This window comes from Myotis nattereri, assembly GCF_964212035.1.
Source record: "Myotis nattereri genome assembly, chromosome: 9".
NCBI classification, from domain to species: Eukaryota; Metazoa; Chordata; class Mammalia; order Chiroptera; family Vespertilionidae; genus Myotis; species Myotis nattereri.
This window is the reverse complement of record NC_138084.1, coordinates 29,985,226-30,013,220: the sequence shown is the minus strand read 5'-3', so window position 1 is coordinate 30,013,220 and position 27,995 is coordinate 29,985,226. Positions and strand designations below refer to the sequence as shown.

The following is a 27,995-nucleotide window of genomic DNA, read 5'->3' as shown; positions in this document are numbered from 1 at the left end:
AATCTTTAAGAAAAGCACGAGTTGGCCCCCAGGCTTGTGAACTGATGCTCAGATGCGCTCTCAGGATGAGGACTGGCAACTGTCAGATGCTCGGCGGCCGGCTGACCTTAGCAGGGGCGTCACTGACAACACCGCGATCATGCTGCAGCTCATTCATGACGCTGGTTAGGCTCTTGGTGTCTTTCGAGATCTGAATACTTTGTGTATATGGATTATACTTCACTCCAAATGGGCGCTTAATTGTTTCGGTAAATTCTCTATTTAAGAACACAAATAAAAGGCAATTAATTTCTAGGGGAGAAACAGTGAAAACTAAATAACAGCAAACCTATTTCACACACTAGGCAAAAGACAAATCTAGACATGCATGCAACCCATCTGACCTACTTCCGTATGCTGCCTGTGCACAGGCACCCTTAATCCCACCCAGGGAGAAAACCTGAAGTCATCAGGGACACAGCTACCCTGCGTTACTAGGGAAAGATCCTGTGGATGGCTTCACTAACAATGTATTACTTTACACATCTCTTAACCAGTGTAAGGAGACCATCGACAGTAGCTTTATCTGTAAACAATAGCACTGGCCACATAGTAAGTCCACTCAATTATACTAAATTCTACCCTTTCTTCCAACGTGAAAGCTCTGCCTTCTTTATCAAGAAGGTTTCAAAATTTGAACCTCTCGTTTGGCACTCCCAGGAACAATCATGCTCAGATCCCTAGGGATACTTGTACAGCTCAGTACAATTATACACGAGTGGAAGATGAAATCCAGTTTGCAATCCACCTGGTCTACCCAGAGGGCACCCCTCTTCTAGTTGTGCAAAGGTGCCACCTGTGTTAGAGGAAGCCCTCTGTGCATGGCTTCAATCCCCAACTATAAGGAAATCCCTAAAAGACAAGGAGCATGTCTTCAACCTCTGTCTCCATTGTCACAATATGATCTCATGACCCCTTCCACCAAATTGTTTTGCTGTTTCTGCCTCTACAGTCCTTTCCTTTCCTACAACCTCTATCTTAGTTCAGGCATTTATTTACACTTGAAGCATTGCAAAAATCTAAGCAGTTTCTCTGCTGGCAATATCATCTTTTCTTTCTTTTTTTTTTTTTTAAACAACACACTTAGCTGGTTAATAGTTAAAGCATAGCTTTGATGTTTTTCCACCTTTTTGCCTTTTTTATAATGCTGCCCCATAGCCTAAAACTTGACATATCTAAATCCTGTCTATTCTTCATGTATTTTCTAAAATGCCATTAGCTTTCTCTCTTCCCCGAGCTATAATGAATTGCTCCTGAATAAAAGGCAGAACAATGTTTCATACATATGACCTCTAAGGCTTTCTTTGTCCTTATATATAATTTGTGTATAGTTTTTCCCCTACTAAATTATAAACTCTCTGATTGGAAGAAATGGGAAGAAACCAATTTCTTGATGTATCTTACTCATAATTTACAATTATCATTGTAAAGGACATACTCTAAATATTTGTTGCAAAAGGGAAGTGTTTATAAGCAGAAGGCTCCTAGTAGGCTTCTAATTATCCAGTTGCTGACTTCTGATTGGTTACTAATGGACCTATGTGTTGCGGGGGAAATGAAGGCATGAGGAAGATATACTCTACCTCATCTTCTCCTTTGCATCTTCAAAGCTTTCAGATACGAAGTAGACATCCTGAAAAGTTGTGATGAGACATTCCTGTTGACAGGTAATCTTGGGGTCAAAGGGCTTCACTTTGGCATGTCCAGAAAGTGCATGCTGGAAGACAAAGAGTTAGTGAATCAAAGAATACTATCTGTTTTCATATATCACATTCTACACACAACTTCCAGAATCAGCACACCTCTGGATGTATTACTAATGCAATGGTCCCAACCTACAATTTCACACTAATTTCCTACAGCCCTATTTAACCCACAATATTATCCAGCAAAACAAATGGCTTGCCATTCTCTATAAATGCCTCTCAGTGGTTCTCAACCTTCTGGCCCTTTAAATACAGTTCCTCATGTTGTGATACAACCATAAAATTATTTTCCTTGCTACTTCATAACTGTAATGTTGCTACTGTTATGAATCATAATGTAAATATCTGATATGCAGGATGGTCTTAGGCGACCCCTGTGAAAGGGTCGTTCAACCACCAAAGGGGTCTCGACCCACAGGTTGAGAACCGCTGCTCTGATCATCTCCGTTGTTCTAACACTCTTCTCCATGAGGGAGACACCCAAGAATATTCATTTATTTCTGCATTACGTTACCTACTTTCTACCTGCACTAGTTATTCCTATGCATGACTTGTACCCACCACCAGGTGGCAGGCTCCTGGAGAGCAAGACACTGCCTTGGATTTGTGCCATACAAATTCATTTTTCAATAGCCTAAATTTATTCCTTTATTTGCTAAATAACAAATTTCAAAGAACTCCCTAAAAATTACAGAAGTTCTTGCTAGCACATAAAATGGTGAGGAAACATCAAGACTTCGTAAGCAAAAGCTTTAAAATACTTTTTTTTAATTTTAAAGTTACACACACACACACACACACACACACACACACACCAGAATATTTGGGAAATAGAAAAAAGTATCCCTTAAATAATGTTTACTGTCACCCTAAGTAATTTCCATACTAAGCTCTTGTTCAAATCCATGAACTATTTCAGGTCATATGAGTGATATTAAGTGAATATGGTGATGTGCAAAGATTTACAACTCTTACTTTAAGTTCACTGATAGAAGACAGTAAGCCAGCACCAAAAACTCTTAGCTGCCCATCTTGTTTACACAGACCAAACTCCACAGTGAAAAAGTAGCACTGCAAAAGGACAGAAATATTACTTTCACATCCTGAATGACTAAATTTAAAACAAATATGACTCTTTGTCACTGTCCCAAAGTATCCTGGGATAAAGTTCAAAACCCCCAGACTAGCTTACAAGTATTTCTACAATCTGGCCTCATTCTAAACCAACACTTCTCAAACGTTTGTTCCCAAGATCCTATAGACTCTTCAACATTACCGAGGATGCCGAAGAATTGTTGTTTATATGGGTTATAGCTACCTATACTTAGCATATTAAAATTTAAAACTGAGAAAATATGTAAATGTTTCCTAATTAATTTTAAAATATAATAAACCATTTTATGGTAACATAAATAACATGTTATGCAGTGATAAGTTCCAGGAAGGCAGGAACCAGACCTTCCTCATATTTGTATTTGCAGCATGATGTCTTGTACCTAGTACTCAAAAATGTTTTTAGCATCATTTTTTGGAACCTATCATTTTTACTGGAAAAAGAAGATATAGAAACTATTAACATTATTGTGCTCTAATGTTTCTCTGTCTTTTTTTAAGCTCATGTCTTTTGATAGACCTTAAAATTTTACATCCTCCTTTAATGTTATTTAAATTAAATTAAAGGTGGGCCAAGACACATTTTCTGATGGTCATGTTGAATATGCACTTTTAAACTATGCAAATACCCATATCCCACCCCAGTCAAGAATTACTGATCTCTACAGTCATTTCCAGTTTTATACCGTTGCCAGTTTTTGAACAGCCTCCTCTGAAGCTCCAAGGGATGCCAGGCCAATTTCTTGGGAGAATTGTGCAAAACTAGGTTCAGCCAAGAGGGGGACATGACCTAAAAGTTCATGGCAGGTATCTCTGAAAAAGAGGTACAAGTCTGTCAAACTGTGATGCTTACCATAAATGCATTCATCAATCATTCAATGAAATTAAAATCCGATCTTACTTTTATTCAAATTAATCAAAAGGTATTACTTTGGAAAAGGATCCCAAAGGACACTAACCAAATAAAAAAACAGTTTTGCTTCAAAACCTTGGCCACTTGCAAACCCACACGTAAGTACATACAGATAGCCACAGACTCCACATACTCTTCTACCTCAAATCAGTTCTCTGCTCAAATGTTACCTTCCCTAAAAGGCCTTCGCTGGCCACCCTTTTCAAAATAGCAATAACACACACACACACACACACACACACACACACACACACACACAAATAGAAGCTCTATGAGGCAGGAATTTTTGCTTGATTTTTTTCAGTATTTAGACATTCGTACATCCTCTATGCTAAAAACAGCACCTGTCACCTAATAGGTTGTCAAACAACAACAACAATGGATAACATATATAAAGCATAGATCATGTATTATGTGCCAGGAACTATTCTATTTCACTAATGTATTTCATCTTCACAACAGTCTCATGAGGTAGATATCAATATTACAAGCAGCTAGCTGATGACTGGATGATGGAGAAGTACTTACGGCTCTGGGGTATACAGAGGATCTGAACTGTGTCTCACATACTGTGTGCAGTGGAAAACTCGAAAGGCTAAACCTGATAAGAAATCCCTTGATGATAAATAACCAGCCACAGGACGGATGGAAAAACCTGTGCGCTCTGCAAAGCAAGGGGGAAAACACAGAGACAGTCTTCACCAGCATATGCCACATACTGCCACACTGCAACTCGGCCAGTGGCACCAAGTTACACTGAGAGAGGACAGAAAACTAAAATGTATCCTACGTGGACTAGGGAAATAATCATTACTAAGCACTTACCATGGCCAGACAATGAATTACACTTGCCACATATCACCTCCTTTCAGGTTTTCAGCATGAGTTAAAGTTCATTCTCCTCGTTGTAACAACTATAAAACTGGGGTTCCGCAACTCAGTAATGTGCCCAAGGCCACACAGTGGATGGTAAAGGTAGGAAGAGAACCCAGGTCTCCTTACTCTACACCTGTTGGCTCCCTAAAGAGTTTAGAATATCCCCTAGACAGAATCTATTCATTTAGATCAGAACCATTTCAGAATCTATGCCATTTTTTCACCAGTACTGCCTCTTATAGTCTCTTTATTTGATCAATACTGGATTGTGGTCTCCCATTCCCCAACAGCCAAGACTGCATATCCACTGCAAAAGTGCCTGCCAGGAGGCAGCCATGCCTCAGGGACCTCTTCACGCTCTGATTTGGCTGTCATCTCAAACCCTCACACTCTGGTATTCCAGCTACAACCAGTTGCTTTGTACTTGGATTCCCCCACTCTGACAGGCAGACTTCACGGTCCCATTGAACTTAACACAAGGATGGAAATGTTCTCCATCTAGGCTACCCAGTAGGGTAGCCACTGGCCATATGTGACTACTGAGCACTTGAAATGTGGCTAGTGTGCCTGGGGAACTACCATTTCCAATCCCCTTAAGATTCTGCGCACTCTCTTCTACATTGTCCCTCTTCTACATTGACACTCTCTTCTGATTGTGCCTCCTCAAATGTGGTGCCCCATGCAGGATCCAATACTCCAGAACAGAGTACAGGAAACTTCTCATCTCCCATATCACTGAACATTATTCCTCTATTAAAAATTTTCTCCCCTAGCTGGTTTGGCTCAGTGGATAGAGCATCAGCCTGTGGACTCAAGGGTTCCAGGTTCAATTCCGGTCAAGGGCATGTACCTTGGTTGCGGGCACATCCAGGTGGGGAGTGTGCAGGAGGCAGCTGATCGATGTTTCTCTCTCATCGATGTGTCTAACTCTCTATCCCTCTCCCTTACTCTCTGTGAGAAATTAATAAAATATATTTTAAAAAAAATTTTTTTTCTCATGCCCGGCCGGTGCAGCTCAGTGGTTGAGTGTTGGCCCATGAACCAGGAGGTCACGGTTTGATTTCTGGTCAGGGCACAAGCCCAAGATTGTGCGCTTGATCCCCAGTAGGGGGCGTGCAAGAGGCAGCTGATGGATGATTTCCTCTCATCACTGATGTTTCTAACTCTCTCTCCCTCTCCCTTCCACTCTTTAAAATCAATAAAAACATTTTTTAAAAATTCTCTCATTACCCACACAGAATTCAACATGCCCCTTAAGAAAAAATTTAATTAGCTTATTACCTTTTAAAAAGTTTGAAACATCTTCCAACTGTGGGATATTATCTTCCCGATATCCACAATACTTAGAAAGCAAAGGTAAATTTTGGAGATACTCTCTGCAGGCGTGGGTTGGGTAAAGCTTGTTGAGCTCTCGGAACACAGTTCCCCAGGTCTTAATCTCCTCCTCAGTGAATTCAACTCTAGGAATGGGGTTGCCACTAGCGAGATAAAGAATTAACATTCAATAAACAGTAGCACTTATTCTCTATTTACTAAATGAGCTTAATTTACTCTCTTCATTGATTTTATCATTTTAAAGTTGGATAAGTTATTTTTGTAATACACTTACTGTTTATAGTTCATAGCCAAGTCTGCAAAATACTTCCGCCTTTTACGGTAGACATGGTCTTTGAAGCCCTGGTAATTAAAGAAAAGGTTTTAAATATTCATACTAAAATAAACTTGACAAATGATATTTGGGAAACATTTTCATTATTATCTGAGCTATTATATTAAAGAGTTACATAATTGTTATTTTGAGCAAGCATTCTTTAGAAGTTTATGATTATTTTTATTTTAAAGTCAATGCTACATAACAGTTTTATACCATAGTGGCTACAAAGGTGAAAGATACTACAGATACAGCCCTGGCTGATGTGGCTCAGGGGTTAGAATGCCTACCCATGCACCTAAGGGTCTCGGGTTCCATTCCTGGTCAGGGTGAATACGCAGGTTGGGGGTCCAATCACAGTCTGAGTGCATACAGGAGGCAATGGGTGGATGCTTCTCTCTCTCATTCATGTTTCTCCCCCTCCCTTTTGCCCTCTGCCTTTTTTCCCCCTTTCCCTCTTCCTTCCTCTCTCTCTCTCTCTCTCTCTCTCTCTCTCTCTCTCTCTCTCATCAATGAAAAAAAAAACACACATCCTCCCATGAGGATTGAAAAAAAAACATACTATAGATACAAAGATACAAAAATACCATAGTGACTACAAAAATAAAATAGTTTGAAAAATAAAAGCACCATTTAATTAAATACAGGCTTTATCCCAAGGATAAGATTTTTTTCTTAATCACACAACTGATCTCTTTAGCTAGAGATGTTTGCTGTCTTGTGTATATCTTAAAGCTATTTAGCACACTTTTCACATTTGTTCATGCTACTTAGCACACTTTCCACATTTCAATCTCATATATGTTTATTTGTATGTGTGCTTTATCTTTTCAACTGGACTGTAAACCACCTGGCAGTTATGACATTTATAAATTCCAATAGTTATTCAATAAGATACTATAGAATAAATGGATGGACTGACTGGGGGCTAAGGCAGTACGCAGGCACATTCACAGAGCTAACAAGTGTAGAAGCTAGATTAAAGCCCTGGTCTACGAGACTTCACAACTGCAGTCTCTCCCTCCCCTCCCAGGATCTTAAAGCTCCATACGCAATCCTAACACTCTGGTTTATTAATTCTCCAACTCGTGCCTGTACTGTACCCCCTTGTAATTTCCCAAGGAAATAATGTCCTAGTTCATCAACTGCCTAATAAACCAATTATGCTGGGCAGCGTAGGTGATACGTTTTTCCATCCTGTCTTTGCTCCCCTTTCCAATAACCCATGCCCATTTTAATAAAAACTGACTGCAGCTCATGTCTTTATTTTGGAATAACTCTTTGAATAGCTCTTAATACTGGGGATGTCAGGCACTGAATAGAGGCTTTGGAGCCAACAAGTCGGATGCTCTTCAGGCAGTTGGTCTCAATTCCACCAACAGGAGGCTCTACTAAACTCCCTGAAATCCCAATTGAAACAAGATGCTGTTTAATCTAGAATAAGCGCTTTCTCCAAAAATGAAAATGTTGCTCTTGAGTTTTAGTTTGCTTTAAATTATTGTCATGAAATTTTTTTATTTATTAAAAATACTTACAGGGTGGTCTGCATCCAGTTCAGATCCATACATCAGAACTCTGTTGGCACAGTGGTCCAGGTCAGAAATCTTCTTTGGAAACCAAGGAACCATTTCTATACCTGCAAAATATAAACACCACCAACACCTAAAGAGACCATCTGAAGGCACTAAGGAAGAAGAAATTAAGAAAGTCATACATTTAGATAAGATTTTTAATTTTTGCTTGTACATTGAGGCAAAATTTGTACAAGTAAACTTCTCTATTTTTAATAAGTATTCAAATTATTTTAGCTTAAAATTTATAAGGCTTGATTTCCTAAATGTTGAAAAAATGCTATACTTTGCTGATAGACCAAAAGTTCAATAACAACAAACAACATTTTTTAAGCTACATATTTGACCATCATAAAAAGGCAGAATCTTGCCCTGACTGGTTTGGCTTGGTGGATAGAGCATTGGCCTGCGGACTAGAGGGTCCCCGGTTCAATTCCAGTCAAGTGCATGTACCTTGGTTGTGGGCACATCCCCAGTAGGAGGTGTGCAGGAGGCAGTTGATCGATGTTTCTCTCCCATCGATGTTTCTAACTCTCTATCCCTCTCCCTTCCTCCCTGTAAAAAATCAATAAAATACATTTAAAAAAAAAAAAAAAGGCAGAACAAGGGGTAAATTTAATAAGAAATGTGAATGTTTATTTTTGTTGATGAAAAGGATCTTAGAGGTCATTTATGCCTTTGCCACATTGAAATTCTCACCATCCCCCGGAATTTCTGAGTTTTGCTTATGCTGTTCTTCTGCCTGAAACACCTAACCCCCTCCCACTTCCTGCTCCACCCGATCCTCCTGTTCTCCTGAGACTATCCTCCTCTGTCCAAATCAAAGGAGCAGTCCTTGACCCTGGAGGTGGAGCTAATCCTCTGTCATCTGGGTTCCCGTGACACACTGTTTCTAATTCTCTAGAAGCTTCCTTTATGTTTTAGTATAATGTATCTGTAACATGTCTGTCTTACAGGAAAAAATGGGAACACTCTAGGGTAGGGACTATCTATTTTTGTATCCTCGTTTCTTAATAGAAATATTGGACACAAATTGGTATTCCCTTAATATCACCTGAACCAGTTAGCCTCTATAAAACTCATAATTTTATAGAAAAGGTCATCAAAGCCCAGAAAGGTAAAGTAAGTTACCAAGGGAACTCATTCCTCTCTGAGAGAGGAGAGAGGACTAGAACTGGATCCTTCTTCCTTCAGTCGAATGCTCTTTCTAACATACCCAGACGTGATATTCAAGAGCTTTAACAATAAATACAACAGGGGCACCAATCACATCACTCGAAAGAGACACAAGCAGAGGGCTAGGCTCCTGCTCCGCCAGGTGTCACCCTGTCTCCGTGGCAGGCAGGGGAGTCCTAGGGGAGCATCTGGAGCAACAGGTGGGAAGCACTCAAAGGACTCAGGGAAGCAGCTACCTGACAGCCAAAATGAAAGTATTTCCGCGTTTTAGTAATTTACACCACCATACGAATACAGAATTGGAGGTCTATGAACTCAAGATGATTTGGAAACTGAGACAACTTAACAGATTTCTAACTATCCCGAATTCTATCATATATTTAAGGTTTCCTTTTTCACTTCTCTCATACTTGATAAAATGTTGTCTTATCATTTTTATTTAGAATTTTGAGCAATTCTATTTTGTTCCCTTCGCTACCAGACTATAAGCAATTTAAAGAGACAGTGTTTTGTTTTTACATTCATTCTTTAAGATAAATATAGGATTGGACAGAGACGGACTGAAAAAAGTGAAGGGATTAAGAAGTACAAAGTGGTAGTTACAAAATAGTCATGAGGACATAAGGTACAGCATAGGGAATACAGTTAATAATCTATAATAATAAAAGGGTAATATGCAAATAGACTGAACAGCCATCCAGATGTCCTTCTGGACAACCTTCCAGACGACCTTTCTGACAAAGCCAGGGCTGCAGCTGTGGGATCGAGGCAGCCGTGGCTGCGAAGGCCTACTCTTGCGTGAATTTCGCGCAACAGGCCTCTAGTATTGTAATAACTATGTATGATGCCAGGAGGATACTGTAAATATCCGGGGGGGGGGCACTTTATCAAGTATATGATTGTCTAACCACTATGCTATATACCTGAAAGTAATGCAAAATAATATTGACTGTCAACTGTAATTGAAAAATAAAACATTTTAAGTGAAAAAATAAATAAAAATCACACATTTAAAAAAAAAGATAGGACACATATTATGTACTTAATCTTCAGAGCAGTATTTTCACTTTTCAAACGTACCATCCTCCTTCATGGCAAAATTATCAGGTGGATTCACACAGAGAACATTAGTATTAGACTTCAACAGATGAAAAATATCACTCAATTGTTCTCTGTTGATATCACAGTCAACAAAAATCTCAAATTCCGAGTTTCTTCTCTTGGATTTTCGGGACTCGATGTGCAACAGGTTCACACGCTTCTCCTGGGGAAAGCAGAGGGTGAAGCTTAGGTAGGACCTCAAATGGTGACGGTCTTGGAGCAGATTGCTTTCATTACCGCTAGAAACCAAGTCACACTTGCCACAATAGCCAAAGGGAGAAAAGGCTGTTTTTAGTGATGGCAATCGCAAAATAACTCCCCCTAAATATTAGGCACTATTCAAAAAAGTTTGAGAAATTCGTCACATCCTCCCGAAACTAATAATACTCATCAGAAGTGCTTGGATTGCCAGAATGGATTATCCTTCAAAGGGAAATACCAAGTCTCTTATATAAAAAGAAGCTTTTGAAAATTTTCACCAATATGGCCAGTTTCAAACAGTGATGCTAATGTTAGACCTTTAGAAAAGTTTCCTTTGCAAAATTGCATCCAATAAAATTAGATGAACAGCTTGAACACAGAGTATTTAATACCTCAAATCTCTTAAGCTACAAACTTAGTAACCAGCTAAACCAGATTGCTTCTTCTGGTCTCTTCATGACACTCTGAGCTGAGGGTGCCATATGTGCAAACCTGTGGGAGGAAGGGGTCTTCTCTTGCCAATCTGGGTAGCTGAGGGAAAGCACTGGTGACATAATGAAACGTAAGAACCAGGCACCCAACAGATTTTCATCTAAAATATGAGAAGGTTGGAGTAGTTGATCTGCAATACCAACCACTTCAATCTAAATTAACTTAGTGACAACCTATGTAGCCAGGTAAGGGCTGTGAAGCATGCAATGAAGGGTAAGACACACAAGGAATTTATACCTCGTTGTCTAACACACAAAAGACTAAGAAAAACTACAAGTGGTGAGTGTTCAGGTGCAGGAAATGTTCGGCAAAGGGACAAAGCATCACGGGTTATAGAGAGTAGAAGTTTCCATGAGCAGATAGAAATGAACATGAGTCTTAAAGAACAGATAGACTTGGAAGGCAGAGGGAAGAAGGAGGATTCCAAACTGGAGAACCATACGAGCAATGGTAGAGCTGAAATGAGAGTTACCAGGGAATATGAACCAAAAGGAAAGAGTGAGTGTAAGGGATGCTGGGAAACTAAAATAGGCAGGCTTCATCCTGGAACATGGAATTGATCATGGAATCAACAGAAGAAAGCCAGTTACAAAATATACTGGCATGATTAGGAGTAAAGAGTTTTATTGAATATATTTCTTATGGATTTTTTACAATAAGAATATATTCTTAAATACTTTCTGAATGATAACTTGAATAAATATAAAGCTAAACTATGTTTTGTTTTGTTTTAAATCCTCACCCGGGGATATTTCTCCATTGATTTTTAGAGAGAGTGGAAGAGAGAGGAAAAGAACAATTAATGCCCTAGCCAGTTTTGCTCAGTGGCTAGAGCGTCAATCTACAGACTAAAGGGTCCCAGATTCTATTCCAGATATGCCTGGGTTGTGGGCTTGATCCCCAGGGTGTGTGTGTGTTGGGGGAGGGGCGCGCAGGAGGCAGCCAATAAATGATTCTCTCTCATCATTGGTGCATCTGTCTCTCTCTTCCTTACTCTCTGAAATCAATAAAAGTATATTTTTTAAAAAAGAACAATTAAGAAGTTGCCTCTGGGGAGTGGGACTGAGGATATAATATGTCGGGTTTTAAACAATGCTTTTCAAACTCTTCTAGACTATTTGTCTATCTCTTAAATTTTTTTTATATATATATTTTATTGATTTTTCACAGAGAGGAAGGGAGAGGGATAGAGAGTTAGAAACATCAATGAGAGAGAAACATAGATCAGCTGCCTCCTGCACGCCCCCCACTGGGGATGTGCCCGCAACCAAGGTACATGCCCTTGACCAGAATTGAACCCGGGACCCTTGAGTCCGCAGGCCGACGCTCTATCCACTGAGCCAAACCGGTTCTGACAATCTCTTAAATTTTTAATTTTTTAAAATATTATTTCAAATGGCTACATAACAGTACATCATGTGAATATAAATTTCATTTTTAAAATAGCGAACATTTGCCTGGCCAGTATGGCTCAGTGGCTGAGCGTCAAACTATGAACCAAGAGGTTATGATTCAATTCCTGGTCAGGGCACATGCCCAGGTTCCAGGCTTGATCCCCAGTAGAGGGCATTCAGGAGGCACCCGATCAAAGATTCTCTCTCATCGTTGATGTTTCTATCTCTCTCCCTCTCCCTTCCTCTCTGAAATCAATAAAAATATGTTTAAAATAGCTAACGTTTACTAATAAAGTACTTTGAACCATCCTAAGCATTTACATATATTAACTCTATTGATTCTCACGATGATCCTATGAGGTAGGTAGGGTTCTCGTTTTATAGATGTAAAGACTGAAGCACAGAGAGGCTAATGAATTTTCCCATGATCACTCAGCTAATAAGTGACAAAGCAAGAATTTGAACTCAGGTGGTCCACCTCCAGAGTCTACAAGCTTAACCCCAACGAGAATACCTATTGTGAGGGCAGGCACTGGGTCTACTTTATTCAGGCTCACATCCTTCAGGCACCTGGCACATAGTAAGTACTTAATAAATATTCATGGTTTGCCTCACTGACCCTTATTTTCTTAACATAGATTTATGGAAGTGGAATTTCTGGGTCAAAAATGTGAACATTATGGGTGGGGGGAGGAGTTAGGGCTGGGTGAAGGTGGGGACAGGGGAGGAATGAAGACATATGTAATAATGTCAACAATAAAAATAAACAAATAAATAAATAGAAAAGAAAACGTGAATATTCAAGGCTCACAACATTACCAGATTGTTTCCCTACACATTACACTGATTTGGCCTCACACCAAAGATGTATTTAAGGGCCAAATGCATTGAAGCTTTGACAATAGGAAACAGTATAACTGTAAAAATCTTTGCTGCCCTAACTGGTTTGGCTCAGTGGATAGAGCATCAGCCTTCGGACTGAAGGGACCAAGGTTCGATTCCGGTCAAGGGCATGTACCTTGGTTGCAGGCACATCCCCAGGCGGGGGTGTGGTGTGCAAGAGGCAGCTGATCGATGTTTCTCTCTCACTGATGTTTCTAACTCTCTATCCCTCTCCCTTCCTCTCTGTAAAAAATCAATAAAATATATTTTTAAAAAAATAAAAAATTAAAAAAAATCTTTGCTATTTTGCTATATAAAAATGCCATTAACTGTATTATCAATACACCATTAAATAATATCATTAAAATTTTAATATTTTAAAATTAAAATGTGGTTCTCCAAAATCTAGAAGTAAATCTTTCTTTCCCCCATTTAAAAAAACATATATTCTTATTGATTTCAGAGAGGAAGGGAGAGGGAAAGATAGAAACATCAAAGATGAGAGAGAATCATTGATTGGCTGCCTCCTGCACGCCCCACACTGGGGATTAAGCCCACGACCCGGGCATGTGCACTTGACCAGAATTGAGCCCAGGACCCTTCAGTTCACAGTTTGATGCTCTATCCACTAAGCCAAACCTGCTAGGGCTCTCCCCCCCACTTTTTTTATTAGCTATTTGTACCTCCTCTTCTGTAAACTGTTTTTATTCCTTGCCCATTTGTTAGAATTGAGCAATAGTTTAGAAATTTAAGTGCTTAAGAAATTTCTGTAGTCCAACTCTGAAGAATTTACAATATTCTACATTTTAAGTATAATTTTAGAGACTCGTTTTAGAGAGTTTTATGTAAGATATGGAGAGTGCTTACCTGGAAGATTTTCAGTGCTTTTATAAGCCCTCCAATTTCATTCTTTAAGGAAAAAATGAGAGTTGCTCTTCCTTTTTCTAAAGAATGGTCTTTGTTTTCCTTATTGTCTTCAATCATGATGAATTTGGTATAGTTCTCTAAAAATAAAGTATGAAAATACAGGAAAAGGTCTAAAAAAAAGTGCAATGTCAACTATATTTGATAATTTTTGAAACAGTGGCAATATTTGATAATGTTAACCAAGCTTTAGTTTCCTCACCTGTAAAACATGGATATGCTTATATATTTTGTAACACTACAATGAGGCCAAAATAAGATAAAACATTATCAGACATAATCCCTAGAATGTTATAGATATATAATACACGTTAGTGGTTTTCTTCTTCTTTCTTTCTTTCTTTCTTTTTTTTTCTTCCCTTAACCCAGCCGTGGGCAAACTACGGCCCACAGGCCGGATCCGGCCCATTTGAAATGAATAAAACTATTGAAAAAAAAGACCGTACCCTTTTATGTAATGATGTTTACTTTGAATTTATATTAGTTCACACAAACACTCCATCCATGCTTTTGTTCCGGCCCTCCAGTCCAGTTTAAGAACCCATTGTGGCCCTCGAGTCAAAAAGTTTGCCCACCCGTGCTTAACCCAATCCTTCTTTTGGGGCATGACTCAGCGCATAGGCTTCTTGCCATCTTCCTGACTTGTAGCCTGAACTGGGAGCTCTACCCCTATGAAAGTCTACCTCCTCTCCCCCGGCTCCAACCCCACAGTTTCAGCACTTTATTATACTGGGTCTTGTATGACTTCCCCAAATGTTTTATTCATACATGCCTTGTCTTCTAATAAGGCAGCAAGCTCCTTCAGAACAAGAACAAGGCCTTCTTTTCTTTGTAAATTTATGCGCCTCTGAAGCTGTAGACACACGTAGACTGGAGGCCTGGTGCACAAAAATTTGTGCACTCGGGGGTGGGGGGGTCCCTCAGCCCAGCCTGTGCCCTCTCGCAGTCTAGAACCCCTCGGGGGATGACCACCTGCTGGCTTAGGCCTGCTCTCCGGGGGATTGGGCCTAAGATGGGAATCAGACATCCCTCTGGCAGCCTGGCAGCCCTCGGAGGATGTCCACATGCCAGCGGGGAGCAGGCCTAAGCTGCAGTTGGACATCCTTAGTGCTGCTAAGGAGGCAGGAGAGGCTCCCACCACCACCGCTGTACTGGCAGCCATCAGCCTGGCTTGTGGCTGAGCAGAGCTCCCCCATGTGGGAGCGCACTGACCACTAGAGGGCAGCTCCTGCATTGAGCATCTGCCCCCTGGTGGTCAGTGTTTGTCATAGTGACCAGTCATTCCCAGTCTTTCTGCTGTTAGGGTCAGTTTTCATATTACCCTTTTACTATATAGGATAGAGGCCTGGTGCACGGGTGGGGGCCATCTGGTTTGCCCTGAAGGGTGTCCTGGATCAGGTGGGGGTCCTGCTGGGGTGCCTGGCCAGCCTGGATGAGGGGCTGATGGCTGTTTGCAACTGGTCACACCCCCTTCAGGGTGGGGGTCCCCACTGGGGTGCCTGGCCAGCCCAGATGAGAGGCTGATGGCTGTTTTCAGGCTGGCCACACCCTCTTCAGGGTGGGGGTCCCCACTTGGGTACCTGGCCAGTCTGGATGAGGGGCTGAGGGCCATTTTCAGGCTGGCGGGCGACTGAAGCTCCCAGCCTCTCCTTTTTTTCTTTTTTTTTTAATTCTGGGATTTATTTACCTTCTATAATTGAAACTCTGTTGCCATCACTGGCGCTCTAAGCTCTGAGGCCCCGGCTGGCTGAAAGCAGGTATCTGGGGTTTGTTTAGCTTCTATAATTGAAACATTGTTGCTTTCGGGCTCAGAGTCAGGCCGTGGCAGGCGGGGAACCTTGGCTTCCTCCATCACTGGAGCAAGCAAGCCTCATGCTCGCTTCAGCTGTGTGGCAGCCGGTCGCCATCTTTGTTGGCAGTTAATTTGCATATCACCCTGATTAGACCATGGGAAGCGTAGCGGAGGTATGGTTAATTACCCTTTTTGTCTTTTATTAGATAGGATAGTTTTAATTTGATGATTAATTCTTCTTAATTATCCAATTTCATATTGTAGTTTTAGTGGAATTAACCGTTAACAACTTAAATTGATATTGCTGATTCCACTGTCTTTCACATCACTCATTGACACAAGCCTGTGGCATGACCACTCAGTACAGGTGTAGTGGTGATGGTGTGGGCTTGAAGCCAGATACACTGTGTTCTAATTGCCCAGCTCAAACTTCACTTACTCATGGAAGCCTTTCTTGACTTCCCCAAGTCAATTCCAGTTAGTGTTGGTTGTCAATGCACCATATACCTCCCATTCATAACAAGTCACTGGTGCAGTGGTAGCTCTGTTTCAATGAGTATTTGTTTCTGTGTGCCTTTCCAACTAGACTGTGAGCTCCATGGGGGCAGAGATCACAAATGCTGATACTCACCATGGTATCTCTAACATCTAGCACAGTCCCTGCACATAATAGGCACTGCATACATGTCATTAAGTGAATAAAAGGAAAAAGATTTCTTAAAGACATGGTCTCTACCTCAGGGATCTGAAAGTCTGGTAGAGATAGCCCTAACCAGTTTGGCTCAGTGGATAGAGCGTCGGCCTGCAGACTGAAAGGTCCCAGGTTCGATTCCGGCCAAGAGCATGTACCTTGGTTGCGGGCACATCCCCAGTAGGAGGTGTGCAGGAGGCAGCTGATCGATGTTTCTCTCTCATCGATATTTCTAACTCTCTATCCTTCTCCTTTCCTCTCTGTGAAAAATCAATAAAATATATTAAAAAAAAAAAAAGTCTGGTAGAGAGAGGGTGACAGTTCAGAAGGATAAGCATTGCAACCGGAAACACAGATGGCATAGTGGTGGCAGTGAATAGATTATTTTGGTACATGTTCAGAGATGTGTCATTGAAGAAGATGTGTTTGAATTAGATCTTAAATAAAAGGGGGGAAGGAGTAGATAAAGATGAGACATGACCGACCAATAGAGAGCAGTGAGGAATCAGGTAGGCAAGGTAAGTGGGACAGACCCTTTAAAAGGCCCTGTGTAGGTAGTGCAGGGGAGTTTCATCTTGATCTTCTATGCCCATGCAAATACCCACCAAAGGACCGTGGCCCGTGTAAATAAAGGCTAAATGAGAAAAGTAAGGACAAGGAAGTTTTCTTAAGCTAAAGTCCTGGCTTTGAAACATCTTCCTATAGGATGATGCAAATGAAGGACTTTATGCATTTCTGTCTTTCTGACTAGACAGATCTTGTGAGTTTTGTCTTTCTTTCATAAAGTTCTTCTCTTAACCCATACTGTATAAGATTTTGGGGCTACTTATAAAAGGCAGCCCCAAGAGACCCTTCTGGCTTGACAGAGGGTACAAAGTATCAAATTCGGCTTTCAACCATATGGTCATAAACAATAGTCTGCTACTAAACGTACCATGGAATACAGTTTTCTGTTCCAGAATTCAGTCTTTATGATACCTTTGGAACTTAGTTTAACAAATATTTATCAGGCACATACTAAGTTGAAGGACTTCTACATATAAGTTCAAAGAGGATGGAGATAAGAAAGAAAGAAATTCCTGTGATAGCAGCTTCCATCCGTTCTTAGCAATCCCAGAGGTGGGTGAGGGGACTGACATTTGTCAAATGTCTATACATATCATGTATTAATATTATCCCAACTAATTCTCAAAAAATCGTAATGGGAGGGATAGGAATCATACCAGTTTTATAAATGAGAAAACTGAAGCTTAGAGAAATTAACCTGTTGACACACAGCTAGCTAATATGAGAACACATATTTAAAACTGTGTCCTTGAACATGTGAATGTCAACATATGGATCTGATTTCACAGGGACTTCCCTAAATATGTTTGGAAACACAGAAAGTAGGACAAAATTCATGGCATCTAGTTAAAACCTGTTTTCTCAGAAGATGGACTAGATATCTACTTTGGCATCTTCTCAACCACCTATTCACACCACAAAACAGTGTAAGGAAATATCTGGAACGTGAAATCAGACTTATCTAATCACTGGTCTGACGTTTATCAGTATGGTCTTATCCTAAACTTTCTACTATATCAGTCAATTTATCTCTACAACTACAACAATCTCTGTGTCAATGTTTAAAAACAAAATGACCAGTTAAACTTAATAATAATAATAATGTGGGTTTTTCTATGACTCAAATGATTACTAATCGTAAAATAAATGAAATGTCAATTCATTCACATGTATAAAGTACCACAGTCAGTGTATGGTGGTAAAGATGAAAAACAAAGAAGACAATTTGCCTCCAAGGAATTCACGGACTTATGTATGAGGAGGTGGAAGCGGAGACACAGACTTTCTAGTAAGTACAAACAGTAAGAAGAAAATAGGACACACTAGATATCTGCAGAGCACACCTTATCCCCCTTTACCCCACCCTTGACCGATGTCCCATGAGATTCTAAAGATGATTGGAGATAGCGCTGGCCCATCACAAGTCTCTGATCAGAAAGGATTTATGGATGAGACGTAAGAGATCCAAATAGAAATTTTCAGCTTCAACGGACTCAACCATTTCTTAACATAAACTTAATTATACATAGGAAATTCTGATTTGGTGCTCTGAGGCTAACAATTGAGGGGTGGTCTCAGATATGCAGTCTCAGACTGTTTTTAGAAATGTGAGAAGCTTTGGAAACATTTCTTGTTTAACAATCACTCAGAGACCATGGACTTTTTTTTCCCCCCACACGGAGTATGGGTGACTGTCCTATAGCATGCAAACAATAAAAGGGATGTAAAATAATAGAGCAGATTGCTAGTAATAAATCTATCTGCAACTCCATCTAGGCAAGCTATAATTTCAACGTGCATGAATTTCCTTATTTGCAAAATTGAAAGGATAATTAGCACCAATCTCAAGGCAATAAAAGGTTCATATATAAAACCCTTAGAACAGTTGCTGACCTACACTAAGTACTCAATTAATATTAACTCTAGTAAATCCCAAACTTCCCAGGCTTCAAAAAAAATGTAATTAAAATGGCGCTTTAAACAACTCTGGCTAAGACTTTTTCTTACCCTTGGTTTATTTCTCATAGCAGCAAGCACATGGGAAGGTTGTTTTATAAAATGTAAGTATTCTTGGGCAATCTTACCTCCGACTCACGCTGGCCCAGCGCTCCCAAATCCACGAAGGTATCCCTGGTCCCGTTAGGTGGAGCCACCCTGCTCCACTGTAGCGCTGCTAGAGGTAAACTGTGTTGGCCCTCGGACTGCACTGCCCGCTTTTTATAGAAGCTGGCGTCTGAGCGGGCCTGTGGGCGCTCGAGACAGCTGGGCAGTGGCCAATGAGAAGAAGGGAGCTCGCCTGCTGGTGGGGAAGAGGAGCTGGGAGGCGGAGAGAGCGTGGGCAGAGTCCTGACCATCTGCGCCAGCCTGTGTCTGAGACTTGCAAGCCTTACTTAGCCTTTAGGTGTTTCTGACTGGCGTTTTTATTAAGCTGTTAGATAGGCCATCCTGAAATACAGAAGTCTGACTAATATCTAGAGTTGGAAATTCCCTCCAAACCAAGATCACACCTGATCACAGCATGACTCCTATAGGCTTGTACTGCTTCTCCAGTTGGCGACTGAAGCAGCAACACCCCACCCTCTTTTTCTTCTGTGCGTCTAGGTTATTTGAGAGTCCAGACCTGCCTCATCATCATTCTTTTGGTGGCTTCCCTTGTTCCTTGAAGCAGAGCAATCCTTGAACTTTTTAGAAGGGAAGTGCTCCGTATCCTTCCCATTAGAGACATTTTAAAGCTGCAAGCAGATGAGCATGCTATATTAGCAGAAAATCATGTTACATGCTATATGAACAAAACGGCCCAGAAACCAAACATTTGGACTGGTTATTTACTGATTGAGTGCTCAGTCCATTAGATTCTGCCACAAAGATCAATATATGCAACACATTATACTGTAGGACATTTTTTTTCAATTTCTTAAACGTCAATTTGTTGATGTATAACTTACAGTAAAATTCGCCCTTCTGAGATGTACATACAGTTCTGTGAGTTTTGACCAACATATTACAGTTGTGTAACCACCAATCAGAACACAGAACATTTCCATCACCTCAAAACAGTTCCCCATCCCAATCTTCTCCCCAAATACAGCCCCTAGAAACCACCGATGCCATTTATGTCCCTCTAGTGTGGTCTTTTCCAGGCTGTCACATAATGGAATTATACGGTATGCATAGGTTTTTGGCTCAAACACTTAACATAATGCTCTTGAACTTCATCCATTTTGTTGCATGTATCAGTAATTTGTTGCTTTTCGTTGCTGAGTATGACGTACTTTATTTTTTATTTATTGATTTGAGAGAGAAAAACATCAATTTGTTATTCCACTTATTTATGCATTCATTGGTTGATTGTTGTATGTGTCCTGACTAGGGATTGAACCCAAAATCTTGGCATATTGGGATGACACTCTAACCAACTGAACTACCCAGTCAGGCCTAGATGTACTTTAAAATTCCGGACACTTACAGCTTTCACATGCATATTTTCTTTCATCTGAACAACAAGTCTAATAAGGTAAATACTATCCTTATTTTACAGGCAAGGAAACTTTTTTTCTGTAAAATCTCCATTGGCTATCCCAGTGCCTGGCACATGGTAGTTTCTCAATAAATATTTGTTAAATTAATGACAATGGGATGACAGAACTATGTTCCAATATGTGTGCATGTATGCATCCAGTCTAGCATTTCTGGAGAACTGATTCCCAGATGTGGAATACTGCCCGAATGTCTTCCAACTAAAATATACCAAACTTATATTCCTACTCTCAAGAATACAAAACATCATCCTCATCTTAAGCAACAGTGGATATTATTCATCTTAATTTTGTTGTTGTTGCTGTTGTTAATCCTCACCTGAGGATAATTTTCCCATTGACTTTTTTAGAGACAGAGAAAGAAAGGAAAAGGAGAGAGGGAGGGAGGAAAGGAGGGAAGGAAGCGGGGGGGGGGGGGGAGGGAGAGAGAGAGAGAGAGAGAGAGAGAGAGAGAGAGAAATATTAATGTGAGAGAGACACATCAATTGGTTTCCTCCTACACATGCCAGGACCAGGGGTCAGAGATTGAACCTGAAATGTGCCCTGAACCAGGAATCGAACCTGTGACCCTTCAGTGCATGGACCAATGTTCTAACCACTGACAGATACCAGCCAGGGCCATCTTAATTTTTGATCATCTGAATAGCAAAAACAAGTATCTACTCTTTAATTGGCATTTTTCTATTATTGGCAGAGCTGAGCATCTTTTCAGACATTAGTTCACATGTGAATTTCTTATGTCATTGCTTATTTTTAAATCAGGTTATTTTTCTTATTTATAAGTAGGAGTTCTGTGGATATTGTGGATAGTAACTATATGTATTGCTATCACCTAAGCCTTTCATTTGTCTTTAACTTCATCTAAGATGTCTTGTACCTCACAACTTCTTTTGTTTTTACAAAGTCAAATCAATCTTCTATACTGCAGTTTAACAGGCCCACAAATCACACCCTTCTGCCTCCTTCCAAGATGGGCAGGTGAAGAGGAGATGAGCTGCGGTGGTGGGTGTGAGGGCAAAGAGTAAGATTGGAAGCAGGGTGATTGGCTGAAAGGCTATTGAAGGAGTCCAGCTGAGATATAATGATAGATATGGGTAGAGCGGAGAGGATGAGAACGAAGGACAAATTGAGCATATGCTTTGGAGATGCAGTTAATAGGATCTGTTGATGGCAGGGGCTGAAAGGAAAAGGGAGTTTCAAGGATGATCCCTAAGCTCTTTACTTGACAATTGAATAGATTGATTAATCTTAGTAAAGATGAAGACAGGAATGGGTGAAGGGGATTAAGTCTTGGTTTGCACTCAGTTTTGAGATGCTTCTTAGCTATCTAAATGAAGATGTCATGCAGGCACCAAGAAATAGGACACTGCCCCGGCTGGTGTGGCTCAGTTGGTTGAGCATAGTCCCATGCACCAACAGCTCGCTGGTTTGATTTCCAGTCAGGGCACATGCCTGGGTTACAGGCTCAATCCCTAGTGGGAGGCATACAAGAGGCAGGCAATCAATGTTTCTCTCACATGGATAGTTCTCTTTTTACGAATCTAGCATTATCCTAATTCCAAAACCAGATAAAAACACTACAAAAAAAGAAAATTACAGGCCAATATACCTGATGAACAGATGCTAAAATCCTCAACAAAATATGAGCAAATCAGATCCAGCAATACATTAAAATGATCATACACTATGACCAAGTGGGATTTATTCTGGGGATGCAAGGTTGGTTCAATATTTACAAATCAATAAACATGATACATCATATAAACAAAATGAAGAATAAAAGTCACACAATCATATTAATAGATGCAGATTTTTTTTTTTTTTTACAAAATCCAGCTCCCATTTATAAAAACTCTCAGCAACGTGGGAATAGAGAGATCATACCTCAACATAATAAAGGCCATATATGACAAACTTACAATGAACATCATACTCAGTGGGCAAAAACTAAGAGTGTTTCCCTTAAGATAAGCAACAAAACAGAAATGTCTGCTTTCACCACTCTTATTCAACATAATACTGGAAGTCCTAGCCACAGTGATCAGACAAGCAGAAGAAACAAAAGGCATCCAAATTGAAAAGGAAGAAGTCAAACTGTCATTACTTGCAGATGACATGATATTTTACATAGAAAACCCTAGACTCCACCCCAAAAGTGCTAGCTTTAATAAATAAATTTGGCAAATTAGCAGGATAAAAAATTAACATCCAGAAATCAATGGCATTTTTATACACCAATTATGAAATCTCAGAAAGAGAAACTAAAAAAACAATCCCATTTACCATTGCAAATAACAATAAGATACCTAGGAATAAACTTCACCAAAGAGGTAAAAGACCTATACTCAGAAAACTATAGAACATTGAAAAAGGAAATAGAGGAAGATACAAACAAATGGAAGCATATACCATGTTCATGGATTGGAAGAATTAACATCAATAAATGTCCATGCTTCTCAAAGCAATCTACAGATTCAATCCAATTCCTATTAAAATACCAACAGTATATCTCACAGATATAGAATAAATATTCCAAAAATGTATATGAAACTAAAAAAGATCCCAAATAGCCACAGCAATCTTGAGAAAGAAGAACATAGTTGGAGGGACCACAATACTGGATATCAAACTATACTACAAAGCCATTGTAATAAAAACAGCCTGGTACTGGCACAATAACAGGCATATAGACCAATGGAACAGAGCAGAGACCCCAGAAATCAACCCACACCATATGGTCAATTAATATTTGACAAAGAAGTCAGAAGAAAACAATGGAGTAAAGGCAGTCTCTTCAATAAATGGTGTGAAAATTGGACAGGTACATTTAAAAAAACAAAGCTAGACCACCTTCTTACACCATGCACCAGAATAAACTCAACATGGATAAAAGACGTTAATGTAAGTTGAGAAACCATGAAAATTCTAGAAGAAAACATAGGAAGTAAAATCTCAGACATCTCACATAACAGTATTTTCACTGATACATCTCCTAGGGCAAGAAAAACAAAGGGAAAAATAAACAAATGGGACTACATCAAACTAAAAAGCTTCTGCACAGTAAAATAAAACATCAACAAAATTAAAAGGGAACCTATTGTATGGGAGAACTTATTCACCAGTGATACATGTGATAAGGGGTTAAGGGGTTAATTTCCAAAATATATGAAGAAGTTATACAACTCTTCCCAGTCAAGGGCACATGCCCAGGTGGTGGGTTTGACTCCCAGTGGGGGGGTGTGCAGGAGGCAGCCAATCAGTGATTCTCTCTCATCTTTGATGTTTCTCTCTTTCTCTCTCCCTTCCTCTCTGAAATCAATATAAAATATATACATATATAACAACAACAATTAAGTATTTGCTTTATTGATATACTAGGCTTAAAGCTGTGTTTAACAAGCCAGCCTAAAATAGCACCATGGTTAGACTACAACCTGCTTTTCAAAGCCATCATTTTATTTTTTTAAATTTTTTATCTTTAAATTCTTTATTAGTTAAGGAATTACAAATGTGTCATCATCCCCCCCCATTAACCCCCATCCTCCCCCCCCCCGCCCCCACAAAGCCATCATTTTAAAACTTATTAAGCAAATAAGGGATCAAACGTCTCTCATCCACCTGATGTGATCTTTTTATACACATACTGCTAATAAGCCCCATTTGGAACAGCTGAAAATCTTTTTTAAGGCTTTGCAGATGAGCTCATGAACACAAATTTCACCAGTTAAGTTAGGTCGAACAGAAGGAACTCAAAACAAGTTGTTGCCCAATCAGAGCTCGTTATTTGTAAATTATCGGCCTGTTCCCCCGCCCCTCTAAACCCTCTTAAAACGACACCCTGACTCAATTATTGAAAATCTACATGTAACAAAGTGAAAGGATTAATTTCCATGACTCAATTTCTCAACTCAGGTTTAAAAAAAAAAAAAAAAAAAAGCCTTATAAGGAATATGTACCAAAACCAGACAGGAAAATTAAAGCCTGAATAGTTATGAATCAGAATTGTTCCACTACAACCAGGTTGCATACAATTACATCAACTGGTTCTATATACAATATAGAATTGACCAGAACAAAGTTTAGAACAGAAAAGCTGTAAGAAATAGGTTCCTAACTATAGAAATTGCAAATTTCAAAAGGGTATGAAAAACTAATGAAATTTGATTCTTGTCTCTTTACATTTCAAAGAAATAGACTTGCTGTAAAACTATATACAATTTTTAAAAACAGATACATTTGCAAGTTGTTTTTATCTTAAAAATTGAGGACAATCCATATTTGCAACTACAATTATTGAGCCTTAAGCCAAGTATTCTTGGTCATTATAAGGTTAACAAACTAAACCACTCAAAGTCCTGAGCACTTGGACTTTCTATTCTTCAAGAAGCACACGTGGGAAAGCCAATTATACAGACTTCACACTCTGCTGTACAGTACTGAGGCTTTGAGTCATAGTCATGCTTCCATTTTTAAGAGAAAACTTGGTTTGAACCTTAGTGAATGAATATGTGTTTAGTTTAGTTTTTATTTTATTGAAGGGGATCTCTGAAGCAAGCTACAACCATCCTCCAGAAACCACAATTGCAATGGAAATGCTCCCTGAGCTTACCTGTCCATGGCATTATAATTATGTGTTTCCTTGTTTTTCTTTTACCATAAACCCCTTGAGGGTGAGAACTATGCCCAGAATCCAGCACAGGGCCTGTTATAGAGAAGGTGCTCAATAAATAATTACTGAGTACACGTTTGCTGAGAAGGAATGAAAGAATATAAAAATGAGGAAGTCTATGTGAGAGAAATTATAAAGACATGATAACAAAATGTTCTCTGTAATCCTTAATCAGAAAGATCAAAGCTCCATTTATGCATCTGAATACAAAACAGGATGTTTTTACAAGATCTCAGATGATTCTACCCATGTTCAAATGGAAAGTAATTTGATGAGACACAGGGATCAGGTCAGGACATAATCTCTTGAGTCCTCAAGATCCAAATCTAGTAAATCTCTTTCCAAAAGCACAGTAATCTTTACACCATGATGCCTTCAGTGAGCACTCCTGTCCAATAACACTTGGTGTATGAGAAGAGCTGTGTCTGAGTCTGTCTACACACAACTTTATGCACGTTTCACTCCAAATCTGTTCCAATTCTCAATTACATTTTTTAAAGTTATGATTGGAGACCCTGTTTATCATTTGCACATTTTGGTTTCAATACATTACTCCAAGAAATGTTGGCTTGTGGTCATTTTGGACACACTGAACAAAATAGCCCAGTTAGTGTCAGTCATGACAAAGCCTTCTATTTGCTGTGCATTGTGGTTTGCCTAAGTCAGACAGGAAGTGACAGATACCAGAAGCCAAGACCTCACTTACCCCAGGGCATTTTCACATCAATGTGTCACAATTTTTTTAAAAAAGGGTAAGGAACCCAAAGGATTTTTGTTTTTAATTTCTTTAGGTTTTTAGACTTCCTTTGACTTTGGGTTCTAAATCATATGGAAACCTCCTAATCCAATATTAAGAGATACTTATTGGGGTGGTGAAAACACCACATAATATACAGATGATGTACTATATAATTGTATACCTGGAACCTATATAATTTTATTAACCAATGTCATCCTAATAAGTTTAATTTAAAAAATTTTTTAAAGCACTCAATACCATGTGGGTAAGCCAAGACATTCTAGGTCCAGGGCATATGATTTACATAAATGATAATGGAAATTTTGTTCCCTGGAGTTATTCAGTACAGCATTCCTGCTCAGGTTAATAAAGTAAACACTGTGAGAAAATGCCACTAACTATGGAAATACAGAGAGTTCTGAATGATTAGGAAGTGCTGGCTATTCAGATTTTGAGGAAGAGGGAGACTCACAGCCTGAGAGACAATTGTGCTGGGGCAAACAGCCCTGTTGCATGGACACACTTGATTTCCCCCCAGGTCTGCTGTCTTACTGTTTGTTCTGCACTGTTTAAAGAGGCATTGCCACCCTTCTTATTCAATGCAACTAGTCATTTTTGCTACAAGTCAAACAGCATTTGTTGAAGCTGCAGAAAGCAAAGCCAGTACTATTTGTCTAATTAATGATCTCTGGCGCTTTTATGAAAGGGTATCACTAAGTCTACATCAGGGACAACGAGCAAACTTGATGTTTAACCTCCCTTCTTCTTTGTACTCAAGGCAGGTGGCCAAGCTTTTACAGTAATCAGAAGATTCTGAAAGAATCTAAATGTGGCCATCTGGAAGGGTCAGGAGAAGAAAATACACCATGTAGAAAGACAAAGAACTCCATTCCTGGAAATCCAAGTGGACAGAAAGGAGAGATTGTCCTTTCATCTTCAGAAAATCCTATCTACCTGGAAATGCGAGGAACCCTACCCCAGAAGAGGTTAGTTGGAGCATGTTTTCTTAGGTGCCAGATATTAGAAGACTTTACCGAGTGCATTGTGGCAGAAATTAATTAAAACAAACAAAACAAAGCAGGCCTTTCCTCACAGAGAAGCAGCCATGCCCTTCATCTGCCTGCAGTCAGCAGTGGGGGCTGGGCTTACATCTTCTGTAACTTCTTCCTCAGAGGGCAACAAAGCCACTCATAATCAGATGTGTAAACAGCCTGGATGTGAACTGCTAAGTAGTTATGTGATACACGGAGGGGCCAGGGAACCTAGCACATGGCCATTTAGCAACTTCAGAGCCACTTCAAAACATTGCGGAGCCGGGAGAGCCCCTCAGCAGCTCCCTGTACTGTGAGCTGCTCATTCTTCCTCTTCAGGCTGTGTGTGCTCTGCTCCCCGCATGGAGAGTCCTGGAGACACGCCCAGGTGTGCACCTGGTTCACATGAGCAGCAGAAATGATTGTTTGCCTCTGTAATAAAATCATTGAGTAAATTTTGTAGAGCTTTACATCAGCCTCATAAACATCGCCAGGCAACTCCTCCAGGAAAGGTAGAGGGATGGCGATGAACCGAACTCCAGGGACACTCAAGCCGACCAGTGTGTTTCTTGCACCAGAAGTGCTACAGTCATAAACTTAGTACTGACCATGAAATCAGTCAATATAAATGCAAAACCCAATAAAACTACCTAGTACCTTACCACTTGTAGCAACCAATTCTTCCATTCCAACGTGGAGTTCCTTCTGAAAGCATTGCAAAAATCACTCTGATGGTCATGGACCAAAAAAAAGAGACAAGACCACAAAAGGTGGCATCTGTTACTTGTAATGGTTTAGCTTTCACATGGTGGTAGCCAGCCATGAGGACTGTTAACCGCCATCTTTCAGCCAAATTACACTTCTGGGGAAAACTCATGCTGACTAAGGATTCCAATGAGTTGGACTAAGACTTTCTCAAGAATACAGAAAG

General features: G+C 39.8%; 1 protein-coding gene across 1 annotated transcript; it reads right to left on the bottom strand.

Annotated features, from left to right (window-relative positions):
• Positions 1-82: 82 nt before the first annotated feature.
• On the bottom strand, positions 83-14,108 carry TPH1 (tryptophan hydroxylase 1; the record flags this gene model as incomplete). Its single annotated transcript, XM_081098388.1, has 10 exons — positions 13,983-14,108; positions 10,126-10,309; positions 7,834-7,934; positions 6,257-6,324; positions 5,929-6,125; positions 4,300-4,435; positions 3,545-3,671; positions 2,721-2,816; positions 1,623-1,756; positions 83-257 (listed from the first exon to the last, which is right to left on the bottom strand). The coding sequence occupies exons 1-10, from the start codon at positions 14,097-14,099 to the stop codon at positions 83-85; spliced, it is 1,335 nt and encodes a 444-aa protein (XP_080954514.1). The 5' UTR covers positions 14,100-14,108.
• Between the last annotated feature and the right edge of the window lie 13,887 nt (positions 14,109-27,995).